The sequence below is a fragment of the Stigmatopora argus genome, chromosome 3, assembly GCF_051989625.1.
Source record: "Stigmatopora argus isolate UIUO_Sarg chromosome 3, RoL_Sarg_1.0, whole genome shotgun sequence".
Taxonomy (NCBI): domain Eukaryota; kingdom Metazoa; phylum Chordata; class Actinopteri; order Syngnathiformes; family Syngnathidae; genus Stigmatopora; species Stigmatopora argus.
In genome coordinates, this window is record NC_135389.1 from 17386710 (window position 1) to 17402168 (window position 15459).

At 40.5% G+C, this 15459-nt stretch overlaps 1 protein-coding gene across 18 annotated transcripts in view; it reads right to left on the minus strand.

Annotated features, from left to right (window-relative positions):
• shank3a (SH3 and multiple ankyrin repeat domains 3a) overlaps nt 1–15459 on the minus strand; it is an 80354-nt gene that overhangs the window by 14207 nt on the left and 50688 nt on the right. For 14 of the 18 annotated variants that reach the window (XR_013299530.1, XM_077595742.1, XM_077595740.1 and 11 more), the window contains 4 exons: nt 9120–9233; nt 3764–3839; nt 2197–2235; nt 1864–1946 (listed from right to left, as the gene is read on the minus strand). Coding sequence is in view for 17 of the 18 variants with exons in the window: in XM_077595742.1 (XP_077451868.1) it covers nt 1864–1946; nt 2197–2235; nt 3764–3839; nt 9120–9233 (312 nt within the window). In the remaining variant the exon portion in view is untranslated. The remainder of the gene's footprint in view (nt 1–1863; nt 1947–2196; nt 2236–3763; nt 3840–9119; nt 9234–15459) is intronic. The other 4 variants (XM_077595746.1, XM_077595745.1, XM_077595744.1 and 1 more) reach the window with 1 other exon arrangement.

The following is a 15459-nucleotide window of genomic DNA, read 5'->3' on the forward strand; positions in this document are numbered from 1 at the left end:
CACATGACAATCCCAAAAATAATTACTATTTTTTTCCTCCGTTTGTCATATTTTCTTTCTAAAAATCACTTTTTCATTGAAAATAAAGAGAATGTTATTCATATTAAAGACAATCTATGCTGCCAACTGACTTCAAATGAGGGATTTACAAAATTTCTGGGTCTCTAAACAAATGAAATCTCACAAAACTGACATTATCGTACTCATCTTAGTTCTGTAGAGATAAAAATAAAAAATAAATAAATAAACAACAACAACAAAAAACAGCACTTAACTTCGATCTCAATGTCAATGGAGGTTGCCGTGGTAACCCTAGCACAAAACACTGAAACGGGCGCCACAGCACATTTGTGCCAAAGTAGACGGGAAGGATGGCGGAGGGGGTGACGGAGCAGTCACAGAATGCGAAAGCGAGGAGAGAAAAGAGGGCGGGCTAAACTGAGAGCGGCAGATGGGACGGCGAGCCGGCTGGCCGACTGGTTGGTTGGCAGCTTTCGCACGCAAACAGTCAAAAGACGGGCTGGTACACAAACATGTTGACCCAAGCTGCTAGTGACTGCTGCGTTTTTTTTTTTCAGCCACGCCACGGCGATGAGACGGGGGTGTTTCGCCTTTATGTCGCCCAAAGTTCAAGTCAAATCAATCAATCAAAAGCCTTTATTCTCCTGTTTTGTATTTTTTTTAATTCTTATAGTCACTTTACGTGACAAAAAAAGAAGTCATATAAGGACTTTGGTCTCCTGATGGGACAGGATTTCCTTCCTCTAATATTACCGTGACCGGACGTTTCGTCGCCGGACACTTCGTCGCCGGACACTTCGTCGCCGGACAGTTTGTCGACCGGACATTTCGTAAGGTTAGTGGTTAGAATTAGGGTTAGGGGATAATGGTTAAGGTTAGTGGTTAGGATTAGGGTATAGCGTGACCGGATGTTTCGTCAAAAGACGTTTGGTCCCCGGACGTTTGGTAGAACGGACGTTTGGTAGAACGGACGTTTGGTAGAACGGACGTTTGGTAGAACGGACGTTTGGTCGCCGGGTTCGCTCGCTGTCAGATTATGACAGAGAGTTTACTGTTGATATTTTGATTTTAGATATTTAGATATTAAACTCACTCTCTCATGATTATAATTTTGAGAGCTGGTTTCAACAGTAACAACCCGCCGACCAAACGTCCGGGGACCAAACGTCTTTTGACGAAACGTCCGATCGACCAAACGTCCGGTCGACCAAACGTCCGGTCGACCAAACGTCCGTTCGACCAAACGTCCGTTCGACCAAACGTCCGTTCGACCAAACGTCCGTTCGACCAAACGTCCGTTCTACCAAACGTCCGTTCTACCAAACGTCCGTTCTACCAAACGTCTGTTCTACCCAACGTCCGATCGACCAAACGTCCGATCGACCAAACGTCCGGGGACCAAACGTCTTTCGACGAAACGTCCGAGTAACGGGGATAGTGGTTAAGGTTAGGGTTAACCTAACCTCAACCTCGCGAACAATTGTTTTGTTGCATAGATAATTATTATCAACCAGGTAATCTCTCTCTCTCTCAAAAGTATAATCATGAGAGAGAGTTTTTACTTCAGATTTTTTAAAGGAACTTTCACATTAAAATAAAAGGCAATAAAAAAAACGGAAATTGTCCGTCGACGAAATGTCCAGCGACGAAGCGTCCGTTCTACGAACCGTCCGGGGACGAAGTGTCCGGCGACAAACTGTCCGTCGACAAAATGTCTGAGTACCAATATTACTTCAATCTCCTGATATTACGCCAAAGGTACTTTTGCGGCGATACAGACCTTACGTCGCCAAAATCAAAGCAAACAACTTCCGGATCGGGGCCCGGGTCCGATTCTCTCACCTTTGGCTCCGCGCAAGACGAAGCCGAAGCCTTCGTTTTCCTTCTTCTGCAAGACGGCGTTCTTCTCCTCGATGATGTAATCGCTAGGGGGAGAGGAAAAACAAAGCACGCAGAGTTTATCACGAGCAGACGTCCAATCTATCGGCCGACGGCAAATGAACGTTCGTTCGGACGGGCGGCGGCGAATGAACAAACGCTCTTCCAAACACACTGACGCAATCGGCTGCCATTGACGGTGATGACCGTCCACCGATGTCAACAAAAAAACGAGTTTTAGTAAGACATTTTAAAAGGAGTGGTTAGTCACAACGCCACTCGCCACTCAAAACTTACCGCAAGAACCCAGAAGTGGTTGATCGGAAACACATTTTTCTGCGAAAGGGAAGCGAAAGGCTTTTGCTATTAATTAACCCCTTCATGCCTGACTTTAAATTGACTCAATAGACACCAAAAAGCACCGGAGAAGACATAAATATACCAAAAAAACAAACAATAAAACCATCATTAACAGTGCCGCTTATCCTCACGGGGGTGCCGCAGCCTATCCCCCTCCATGAGATGGTTGCTGAGGTTCGCGGAGGTGCTGGAGCCTAACCCGGTTAACTCCACCCCAGACCGTTGGCTAGGCGATCGCAATTGTAAATATAAAACGCATTATAGAAAATTAAATTGAGAACGTCAACGTCAACGAACTAATGAGAACATTAAAAAACTAAAATAAGAGAAATGGAAGAAAATATATGAGAAAAGTAAATCAAATGGATAATTTTTCCGCTAGCTTCACATTTTGAATGCATACATTTGTCAAGTGTACTTTTTAAATTCCAAAAACAGGCATTCAGGCGACATACGTGACATTTGGAGACTCAAAAAGCAGCAAAGAAATGATTGAAAAGCTGACATTTGGGCGGTAAAAAAAATGCCCGCTGTGTGGAAAAGTGACATGGAATTTTCTATTAATGTCAGTTTATGCGACGAAGACTTGGAGATGAAAAAGATGTCAAAGTTAGCAAGGACAGTGTTGAAGATTAAGTCTTTCGCAGCCATCGTTATTGCGAAATAATATGAAAGCATTTGTTTCGAAAAAAAACCCTGCAAATATTCTCTATTTTCTCAAAAAGTTTATTCATTTGTGACAAATGTTATCTCTCTCTCTTCTGAACCGCTTTATCCTCATTAGGGTCGCGGGGGTGCTGGAGCCAATCCCAGCTGTCTCTGGGCCAGAGGCGGGGGCCACCCTGAATTGGTGGCCAGCCAATCGCAGGGCACAAGGAGACAAACAACCATTCACCCACTCACAATTTAGAGTGTCCAATCAGCCTACCATGCATGTTTTTGGAACATGGGAAGAAACCAGAGTACCCGGAAAAAACCCACGTAGGCCTGGGGAGAACATGCAAACTCCACACAGGTGGACCAACCTGGACTTGAACCCAGGACCCCTGAGCTGTGAGACTGACGCGCTAACCACTCGTTCTACCGGGCCACCCCGAAAAATATTATATTATCTCTATTTATTTCCATTTTGTTTTCACCCATACAGTTTCATAATTTATTCATTCATAGAAAAAAAAGATAAAAATAAACATTATTAATAAAACATGTATATCACCTGGCAACCACATACATTTCATCTCATATAGGTAACAATATTAATATTTAGCATACTATTGTATTGTACACGACAGAAAATGTGAATTCTACGTATGTGGATGCTTATTTTTTTTAATGAGCAAAAAGAGTCACTTGCCCTTCAAAGACCCTTTAAATATTGTCCCAAAATATCTCATTAGTGCAATGGAAGCAGGACACCTTTAGATGGCAGTCTAATCTATGACAAACTCCAATTTTGGAAATGAGCATCAACCACATTTTGAAAGAAAATGGAGTCAAAACATACCTGTATGACGTAAAGTTGTCATAGGATCCCACAGTGTAGTGTCTGAACAGTCTTTTCGTGCGGTCTTCTCTAGACTCTACAAAAAAAAAAAAAAAAAAATCATTTTGTATAGTAAGCTTAAATCAGGGTCAGATTTTGCTATGGCAATGCGGGCAAATGCTTAGGGCGCAATCTATTTGGGGGCCTGCCCAACTTTGCCCGTAAAAAAATCAGAGGGTAAAACTCAATTGCCAAAAAATAAAAAAAATAAAACAAAAATATATTACATGCAAAAAAGTCTAAGGTTACAATAGCTGAAGAAAAATTCTAGCCAAAAAATTTCAGTCGCTAAAATTCAGCTACAATTTTTTTTACTTCCGCCACAAATAATTCAACCACCAAAAAAACAGTTGCAAAAAAATTCTGTGCAAAAAAAAACAACACTCCCCCCCCCAAAAAAAATCAGCTCCAATAGCATCTTGGTTAAGATAAATTCAGTGGCAAAAATTTGGTGACCCAAAATTCCTGTAAAGAAAATCCTGATGAAAAAAATTAGATTGGCGCAGTGACTTGTCGATCAGCAAAAAACGATTTCACATGCACTATTTGTCGCTTAGCCCGGCCCATTACGAGGGATTCTCGGGCCGGACGGACGTCCTTTCCGTCCTTGCGCTCGGTCGACCCCGCTCGAAAGGGAATTAACCTCCACGGTCTCGCCGCCAACAGATAAGAGTCGCCCATAAACGCTCACACTTATCGAGTAAGCCTCATAGACTTTGTAAATCCCCGCCCCCTTCATCTCACGCCAGGAATGTTAACCTCCTAAACTCGGTGAATCGGCGCCCCCAGCGCGCTACCGACATTCGGGCTGTCGGACCCCGCTGGAAAATTGGACATCCCTTTCCAGCAAAGCCATTAACGACCAGAAGTCGGTGAAAGATTATCCCCAGTGATGATGATGTAGTGTCAGTGTGTTAAGAAGGATTTTCCGATAAAATGCTCGAGGGCAGAAAGTCGTAAATGTTGAAAATGTTCAATATTTGCAAGAGTAAACTGTTGGGTGTACTTGATTATTGGGTGATTATTCTCAGGGATTATTAGGTGAGGTCGGGTGTGTTAAAAATGATTTTTCTCCCTGATCTGATGATAAAAAGGTTGAGGGCAGATAGTCATAAATGTTGAAAATGTTCAATATTTACAACACTAAACGGTTGTGTGTTTGATTATCAGATATCTTTCTTATTGGACTCATGATTATGATGTGGTGTCGAGTGTGTTAAAAAGGGATTGTCTCCTGAATTTGACCATAAAATGGTAGAAGAATGAATTAAAAAATGCTCAATTTTTGCAATAGTAAACTGTTCTGTGTGCTTGATTATCAGAGGACTTGAAAATATTATCCTCGGTGATTAGATACTTGGACATACACCCTCCACCTCCTTCCTTGTTGCGTCCCACCACCGGACTTAAAACCGGCAGCTGGGACACTGTGGCGGGACGGTCTACGGTCCCCGGACCCCATCTTTTCCTTCTCCGCATTTTCCCTTCTGGAGTAGTCGAAAGTGTGTCAGATTTTTTCAGCCTCTGGCAAATAAGCGCTTCTTATCGACGACGCTTTCCCCGTGGCTCGCGCCGATTTTGCCGGGATGTCTGCAAGAGCCTTGGGAGAGCTACCGGTTACCGCTAGTGTGTCGTCATGGCCCGAAAATACCTCGCTGTTTGCCCAAGACTTGAATAATTCAGTCCAAAGGCACTGACAACAAGAGGCCACTTGTTCCCAAGTAGCCATTTTTTTGGGCTCGCATTTTCGATTCTGTTGGCCAATATTGTACAAATATGTGTATTTATTATTATTATTATTATTTTTAACTCACTTGATTGTAACATAATTCCTTAAGTCTCAAATGTACGAACACCGCCCCCTCACTTTACACGTGTCAAAGTGGCGGCCCGGGGGCCAAATCTGGCCCGCCGCATCATTTTGTGTGGCCCGGGAAAGTAAATCATGAGTGCCGACTTTCTGTTTTAGGATCCAATTAAAATGAAGAGTATAGATGTATATTAAATTTCCTGATTTTCCCCCTTTTAAATCAATAATTGTATTTTTTTAATCCATTTTTTCTGTGTTTTTAGTTCAAAAATCATTTTGTAAAATTTAAAAAAATATATAAAAAAAGCTAAAATAAACATTGTTTTAGATCTATAAAAAACGGAATATTCAAGGCTTTTAATCCAGTTCTTTTAAACCATTTATTTAAAAAATATCTAAATATTATATCTAAAATGGTCCGGCCCACATGAAATCGAGTTGATGTTAACGCGTCCCGTGAACCAACCCGAGTCTGACACCCCTGCTTTAAACGGATTGGACGCTAGAGATAAATTCATTGAAATGCATGGCAAGAAAAACAAGATGGCATCAAGGCAGCCATGTTGGTAGGGGCGACATTCCCATCCAAGTCAAAGCACTGACATTCAAATGAAGCAATAACTAGCTTATTACTTCAAAAGATGCTTTTATTAATGTCAGAGCATCTGCTATTTACTCCCTCCCTGCCTTCCCTTGCCGCCAACCATCACGCTCGGAACGGATCGGACGTCATTTAGCCGTCAACGAGCTAAATGCCACTTCAGCCTTTCTGACCTCGCTTTCATCATTTACATTCCTTTCACTTCATTTTCAAGTGCTAACAGGTACTTTTCGCCCCGGAGCAAAAAATGTGACCTTAAATGAAGTCCTGCACGAATCTTGGCCCCATCAAAGGACTTAAAGTAAAAGGCTTTTCATCGTCAACGTGTTCAATGAAGCCTGAAAAAGGCTGGCGACTGGCAGCCATTTCCTTCACCTCTCCTGGCGTGCGTTTGGGTCCCGTCAGGTCCGCCATTCGCCCTTCACACTTCAAATGCCACGTTAACACGATGCCACGCACCAAATGTGGTTGTCGTCTTTCCAATCAGGACAAAAAAAAAATCAGTTAGCGCTCACTCGATCCCGGATTCCGACCTTCTTGTGTGGCGTTTACATGTTCTCATGTGGGCTGGCTTACTTGGGTTTTATCTGGGTACTCCACTTTTCTCCCACATCCCAATGCTAGGCTAAATGTACCCTAAACCACAGGTGTCAAAGTGGCGGCCCGGCGGCCAAATCTGGCCCGCCGCATCATTTTGTGCGGCCCGAGAAAGTAAATCATGAGTGCCAACTTTCGGTTTTAGGATCAAATTAAAATGAAGAGTATAGATGTATATTAAATTTTCTGATTTTCCCCCTTTTAAATCAATAATTGTCATTTTTAATCAATTTTTTCAGCGTTTTTAGTTCAAAAATCATTTTGTAAAATTTAAAAAAATATAAAAAAAAGCTAAAATAAACATTGTTTTACATCTATAAAAAACGGAATATTCAGGGCCTTTAATCCAGTTCATTTAATCCATTTATATAAAAAAAAATCTAAATATTATATCTAAAATGGAAATCGAGTTGACGTTAAAGCGGCCTGCGAACCAACCCGAGTCTGACACCCTTGCCCTAAAGTGTTCCTAGCTATGAGTGATGAGTTTGTTTGTCTCATTACGCCCTGTGATTGGATGCCCACCGTTTCAGGCCCATAATTGGCTGGGGTAGGCTCCAGCACCCCCTTTTAAAAATTAAAAGGGGAATACTTTAATAAACAATTCGAAAAACTAAGAACTTCCTCCTCACCTTTTCTATTTTCCCCAAAAATATTCAAATTTGAACATTTTTAATAAAATTTCCATCTTTTTTTCACACTGTTAATTGCTGCCACTGAGTTCATCCCTAATGAAATACATATTGAAATAAAATAATAAAACAATGAAACATGACAGAATATAAAAAATGAAAATACTAAAATATTCTTTAAAAAAAAACTAAAATAGATAAATAAATACATTTAAAAAAAATTAAAAGGATGAACATATTTTCTATTGTCCTCCAAAATATTTTCCTGAATTGGTTTATTTTTTAATACATTTCCTTTGCATCCTTTGATTTTTCTGGCACTCTCAAGGACAGCCAAGGAGTTGAAGACCCCATTTGCCTCCGGCCGGCGCTCGCAATATCGACTACTCACAAGCGAAAAACAAAATTGCATTGTGGTTGAGTGCAAAGTGGCGATGACTCGGCGGCGCTATTATTTTTCCGAGGCTCTTCTTCTGGAATCAAAAGGCTTGTAACTCTTTTGGGCGGATGGGATATTTTTCTTTGGCGCTTATTTTCAGAAAAAAAGACAGATTCCCCCCAGCCCCGTGCACAACATCACGGGCGCTTTTAGGGCGGGTGCTTCCCGGCTTCTGCGGACAAACGTTTAAGTATTCCGAGGGCGCGCCGACACATTTCTAAAATTCTTAATGGCCGCGCTAAAAATAGCCCTGCGCGGCCCGGCCGGCCCGAGCTGTGAGTCATTCGAGTCGGCTCTGATGAATGACAATGAAAAAGCTGCCTGCAGCACTTATAGACGGCGATAGACGTCAATGTCACCCCGAGAAACGAAATTGAAATGAAACGTCCATTTGAATTGGGGAAGCTGGTAAAGATATGAAATAACCTTTTTTTTTTTTACATTGACCAATTGTTAAGCAAAAATGCCGCTTATGAGTTTCGCCGAGGATTTTCACATTTTTATGAACTTTAAAATTTTAAAAAAAAATTAATAGCAGAAAAAAAATCGCAAATGAGTGAATTGGCGATAAGTGATGTCGCGATAATCGAGGGAAGACTGTATTCACAATTTTTGGCCATTTTTTGAACATTTTTAAGCAAATATTCACCACAGTAAAACACTCACCCAGTTTAGAAGCTTGTTTTTAACCTAAATTCACAAACTTTTGACCCCAAAAATAATATAGATAATTTTTTATCTATATTGTTTTTTGGTCAAAGTTTGTGATTTCTAACATAATATTGTATATACGTATATATATTTTTAATCTGACATGGACCAAAAAGTAACAATTTTTTAAAACTTAACATTCACCAATTTTGTCCAACAGTTCAAACTTTTAGGAACAAAGTCACCAATTGTTGAACAAAGTTTGTTACTGCCCTAAATGACCAAATTTCAACCATAAACGAATTGTTTTAAGCTAACATCAGAAAAATGCCCTTTTTTCCCAAGCAAATATTCATTCACCAACTCCGACAAAAACAATTAACATTAAAGTGAAGTACAATTTTCCTGCACTTAACCAATTAAATACAATAGTTTTAAAAAAGGCTTTTAAGGAGGCTTAAATTTGAACAAATTGTCAATTCATTTACTGGTCGATTCATCGTGGGGAGCGGAATTATTATTATTATTTTCTAAAACAACGCTAGCTATTATACGAGTTCGATAGCAAAGCAGTACAGTGGTCTTACCGAGACGAGGGTCTAGCTGCCTGATCTGAACTTCTTCCACGCAGTCGGCCGGAAACCAGCCCGTCCTCCCCTTGACGCTGCCTTCCCAGAATCCTCCTTCTCCGATGCTCAGCACTGCGAAGAGATTGGCACAAGCGAGCGCTCGTTCGTAAAACCAGAAAAGTCCAAGTCGCTCCTCTCGGGAAAGGCGGCAGAGAAGTAACTTTGCCCCAACTCACAAAAGACCAAAGACATTATCATCATACCTGCCTGTTTTGTTTATAAAATGAAACGGATGAGATCATTCATTAATGGGGTGATGAGGTCAAAGGTTAAAAAAGGACTTTACCATAAATGACATTTCAATATGGGATGATTAAAGTTATCTAATCTAAATAACTCTTAAGACACTATAAGCATTGTTATCAAATGTGCATGATGTGTTTGTCATGTGAAAGGGGAGAGGCGAGAAAAATGGCGCTGATCAGGTCAAAGGTCAACGTGGGGTGAAAAGGAATTTTGCCATAACTCAAAAAATTATCATCAAATTTACAGGATAAGGGTGTACATTGGTACCTCGACCTACGGTCAGCTCTACCTACGACATGCTCGAGCTACGATGAAAATTCGCCCTAGATACGATCAAAATTTCGAGATGCGACCAAGCCTGGTGGCCATGACATGAGAGGCTGTTTATCACTGTAGCGCACTGTCTTTTTTGCCGCATCTCTTTCGTGTATAACAGATATCTACGAGCACTGAACGATTTATTCAGACGAGTTTCAACCAGGGAACGCACAACGCGCATGCGCGGGCAAAAAGAGGGCTTTCTGGGTAATGAAGTATACTCATGCACACAACACCCATAGGCAATGGCACCCTTTCGCAGAATAAAACTTCATTACCCACAATCAATACGTGGGTAGGTTGTTATTCCTTCCTTAGCCTGTTAGCTCCCGCGATCGCTCATTCAAGACTACTTCTCGTTGGCAAGTGGTCGTGCGTTATCCTATTGTGAGGACATTTGTGTGCATCATTTTCGGAATATTTTGAAGGGAATACAACAGCAAACAGTCCATCGATAGCGAACATGAGGGTGGAGGCGTGGCAAACCGCTAACCCGGAAAACGAAGGTAACAAAAGACAAAACTAGAATTCAGTTTTGTGTAAAGTTACATTAAACGTATGTTTGAGTGTGTCTGTATATATTTATCCAAGTTTATTTAAATTTGTTTGTTCGTTTACGAGTGCGTTGTTGCCGTGGATAAAGTCCCCCAAACCGCCCCCACCTCCGCCTCCGTGTGTGTCGTTGTCTCTCCCCTCCGCGAAATCCGTCTAATTTTACTTCTATTAAACACATTTTATTGCTATTAAACCACTAGTTATGTGTTACTTTGTTAATAGATGGCGAATTAGAAGAAATAAAACATTTTTTTCCAATCCGATATCCTGTTTTTGGTGTTTTTTCAGAGGGTTGGAACGAATTAATTTGTTTTTAGTTCATTTCAATGGGAAACGTTCGCTCGAGTTACGAAAAGCTCGACATACGATCTCAGTCCCGGAACGGATTAAGATCGTATGTCGAGGTACCACAGTATTACGAAATGGAAGAGGTGATTCATTCAGGAGGTCAAAGGTCACAGTGGTCAGAAACAGAGCTTGTGAGAGACTAGAGGGATTCTTATCAAACGTGCAGGATGTATTTGTAATATAAAACGGAAGAGTTGATTAATTTAGACGAGAGTGAGGTCAAAGCTGACAGTGGTCTTGGAAGGAAATGGTGAGCGACTAAAGGGCTTCTTATCAAACACGCAAGAAGATGTTTGTAATATGAAACGGAAGAGCTGATTCAAGTAGAGGATAGTGAGGTCAAAGGTCACTAAGGAAATCCTGAGCGCCGAAAGGAACTATTATTGAATGTGCGGAATACGCTTGTAATATGAACCGGACCAGGCCATTACATTTTTTGGTGATAGGGTCAAAGGTCGCAGAGGTCAGAAAACAAGACACCCAGAAAGTCTACCTCGGTCCCAGTCTGCAGAAGTTCCCCATCTTGTGGAAGACTTGCTGTGTGTGGTTCCAGTTTTTGTCCAACTTTACGTCTTTTGCGTCTGTATCCGTTTTTGCTACCGCAACCAAAATGGCAACGTTCAAGTGGAAGCCGGTGGCGGTAGCTCCGTCCACTCTTGCTCGTTTTGTGTTTTTGCTGCTTTCCTGTCTTAATAATTTGATTTGGTGATTCTTAATGATCCCATTGACTTTGATTTGCTTTGTACTTTGTGCTTTTGCTTTGTTGTTCTGCGGCCTTTGCGACTGTACTGTCTAACTTATAACTATGCCTTTTCTTGCTACTGTCACAATGAAATTTCCCGAATACGAGACAAATAAAGTTATCCATCCAAATGCCTTGAAATGAACATAAAGTGACACAAGATCAACAGGAACGCACGCCAAGGTTCCTCAAAATCAACAGGAAGTGACCCAAAATGTAAATGTCCCACAATCAATATGGACAGAAATTTGCCCCAGAACCAGTTGGAATTTACCCAAATTAAAAGGAGTTATTTGGAATTGGCATTCCTGTGCTCTTGCTCGTATTTGTGTAGCACAATTGAAGAAAAGAACCCCCGGCGTAATGGGGGAGAAAGACCAATCTTGTTCGGGAGGGAGAGCGCATTTTTCAGCGGTGTTTGCTGACCCGCTCTTCGTGATTGAACACAGCGAGGCGGTGAAACCAACACGTACGTCTACGAGCTCTCCGGTGGATGACGGGGGGGAAAATAAGATGTTGAAAACTCAGCAACGCACGCTGAAAGGAAAGTGGAAAAAAGACAAAGTTGCGTGGTGGCAATTGGAGATGAATGTATCGCTGATATCGATCCTCCTCGCGGCGTTCTACGATGCTCATCTGTTATTCCTAAGTGAAACTTTGCCAGAGTGAGTGAGTGAGCTCTTCTCCGTTGCTAGGATACGGCAGGACGAGCTTGCTAAAAGGAGGCGCCGGAGTTCCCGCGGCCTGATGAAGCAATATTGGTGACGTCAAACGGTGCCGGCGAGCGTTCGGGTTTTTGGTCCCGACAGGAGTAATTAAAGGGGAAATGTTCAAAAAATGAACAGTAGGTGACCGAGAAAAGGAAAAAAAAATCAACACCTGACCAAAAAACAAACAAGTGAACCAGAATCAACAGGAAGTGACACAAAATCAACAGGAAGTGACACAAAAATGTACAGAAAGCCCCAAATTGAACCTTAAGTGATCCAAAAACAAGAGCAAGTGACCCAAAATAAACATGGAGTGATTAACAAATGCCCAAGAATCAATAGGAAGTGACCAATCAACATGGAACTGACCCCCAGAAATCCCGCCAAATCAACAAAAAAGACCAACAAACAGGGAACGCCCCGAAATCATCCAAATTGTACAGAATGTGACCCCAGACTACCCCAAAGTGTACAGCAAGTGCCTAAAAATCAGCACAAAGTGACTAAAAATCAACATGAAGTGTTTAGGAAATGGCCCAAAAGCAACAGGAAGTGACCGATGAACAGGAAGTGACACGGGATTGCCCTAAAATAAAGAGAAAATGCAGCAGGGATGGCTGCCCTCTGCTGGAAATTTGGCTAGAAGTGTGAAATTAACAGAATAGCTCGTTCCATGAATACGTCGCATGTGCGTATGCGTGCGTATGCGTGCGCGTCTTACACTGACTGCAAGTGAAGTTTAATAAAAAGCGCGGGCAAGCAAATCTAATAACAGCTCCATTCGCCTTATTGGATTTGTCGCTCCTCGCTCAAGTCTCTCAAACACTTTGTTTGACGCCCGTACGCGGCGGCGGCGGCGGAGGAGAAGGAGCGGTCGCTCGCCGCTAATTGACAATAGCCTGAGTCGGCAAGTCCGGGAAGACAAAACAGCGGCTGTCTTTTCTCTTTTTCATGTTTCTCAGCCTTTATTGGTATTCGTTAAACTCAATAGCAGCCATTGCAATGTTTTTTATTGAGGAAAAAAAATCCAGATTTTTTTGGTTTTTGCATTTTTTTCCCCGTAGTATTTTGCACTTTTGCAATTTTTTTCTTTTTTTTACTTGTATTTTTTGTATCATTGGCTAACTTTATGGAGATTTTGTGTATTTTGCAGATTTGATATATTTTCGCCAGTTTTCTGTGTTTTTTGGCCACCAATAACAGCCTTTATTGGTATTCGTTAAACTCAATAGCAGCCATTACAATGTTTTTATTGAGGAAAAAAATCCAGATTTTTTGTTTTTTGCATTTTTTTCCCCATAGTATTTTGTACTTTTGCATTTTTTTTTCCATTTTTTTAACTTGTATTTTTTGTATTATTGGCTAACTTTATGGAGATTTTGTGTATTTTGCAGATTTGATATATTTTCACAGGTTTTCTGTGTTTTTGTGCCACCAATAACAGCCTCTATAGGTATTTGTTAAACTAAATAGCAGCCATTGCAATGTTTTTTATTGAGGAAAAAAAATCCAGATTTTTTGGGTTTTTGCATTTTTTTCCATAGTATTTTGCACTTTAGCCAATTATTTTTCTTTTTTTTTACTTGTATTTTTGTATCATTGGCTAACTTTATGGAGATTTTGTGTATTTTGCAGATTTGATATATTTTCGCCAGTTTTCTGTGTTTTTTGGCCACCAATAACAGCCTTTATTGGTATTTGTTAAACTCATTAGCAGCCATTGCAATGTTTTTTATTGAGGGAAAAAAATCCAGATTTTCTGTTTTTTGCATTTTTTTTTCCTGTAGTATTTTACACTTTTGCCTATTTTTTTTCAGGAGTTTTTTGTACTCGTATTTTTTCTATCTTTGGCAAACTTTATGGAGATTTTTTGTATTTTGCAGATTTAATATATTTTCACCAGTTTTCTGTGTTTTTTGTGCCACCAATAACAGCCAATGGGTTCCGTTAAATGACTGGAATCAAATGATGTTTTTGGGGTTTTGTGTTGCTTTTTTGGGGGGATGGGAGTATTTTCTGCAATATTTTTTTAAATTTTTGACAAGGTTGTGTTTTTTGCAGTATTACCATTTCTCCCTTTTTGTTTTTGTGCCATCAATGGCAGCCAATGGGTGAGCTACAATGACAGAAACTAAAAATTTGCGTTCTGTGTTTTTTGGGGGAGCATTTTTATCAGTTTTTTTGTTTAATGTAATTTCTGTCATTTCTACTCGCCTCTACCGATGAGTTAACAGCATTTTTATTTTATTTTTTTGGTGAGGCGCTAACGTACTCTCCCATATTATAAATCCGGCAGACAGCCGTGAAACTGGAAGGCGGTGCAAGTAACGTTGCGATTAGACATTGGCAAACATGATGAATGGCTTTGCTTGGTGCGGAATATTAACACCGCCGCGACCGGGATTTACCTTCAAGCTGTCGTTAGCGCTGCTAGGACAACCGGCGATAAATGAAGCTAACGCTAATGTTGCAAGAGTCAGACAAGCTTCTTTGCTTTGCATATTTTTTTTTTTTTAGGTCTGTGTTCTGGCCAATGAGTTGGTTGTGTAAATGAATAAATGCATGAGATTATTGGGAGTATTACGCTTGTTGTTGTTGTTGTGGAGACACGGATGCTAATGCATTCCGTGTGTGCTCGTCGCTTGGCAACGAACGCAAGGGCGCTCTCGCAAGACAAATTCATTTGGGGTTTTTTTCCGCGCCGTTCTTGAGAGATTGATCCATTTTCAGTGGGCTATATTAGCTGGGAATTTAAAAGCGTCGTGTCGGTAGCTTTGATTGTCGATTATGAGGAGATAAATATTGCGCTGAGTCGGCTTATTTAGCAATTTCAGGGTATTTACGCTTGGATTGTTCTGGGCATAACAGTTTAGCCGGCGTGCTTTGAAACCAAAAACAATTCGGGGAAGAAAAATTGGACTCGGAACATTGGAAAACAATAACATAAATCATATTATTATTATTATGAATCAAAAAAATGAAATAATATTTTTACGTATCATTTTATCCAAAATACATTATAAAAAAGATACGTTTTTACTGAAATAAATAAAATCACTGTTTCATTTGTGTCACTCAATCACTTATTTTTATTAAGATAATTGCTACATTTAACAATGGGAATTTTATTTTAACCCTTTCATGCACATCCATTTTTTTAACCCTTGTTGTGTTACACTAAACCAATTTGCCATGCTTTGCCATTGATTGCCATAGACAACCAATCTGTTTATTGGATGCGATTAATCCCACTCAATCTGACACAATTAATCGCGATTGATCTCACCGTTCGTTATTCCAACTGCAGTGATCACTCAAAAGTTAATATAGATTTTGTCACTGTACTTGTACATTTAAGAATGACTAAATGAATGGGACG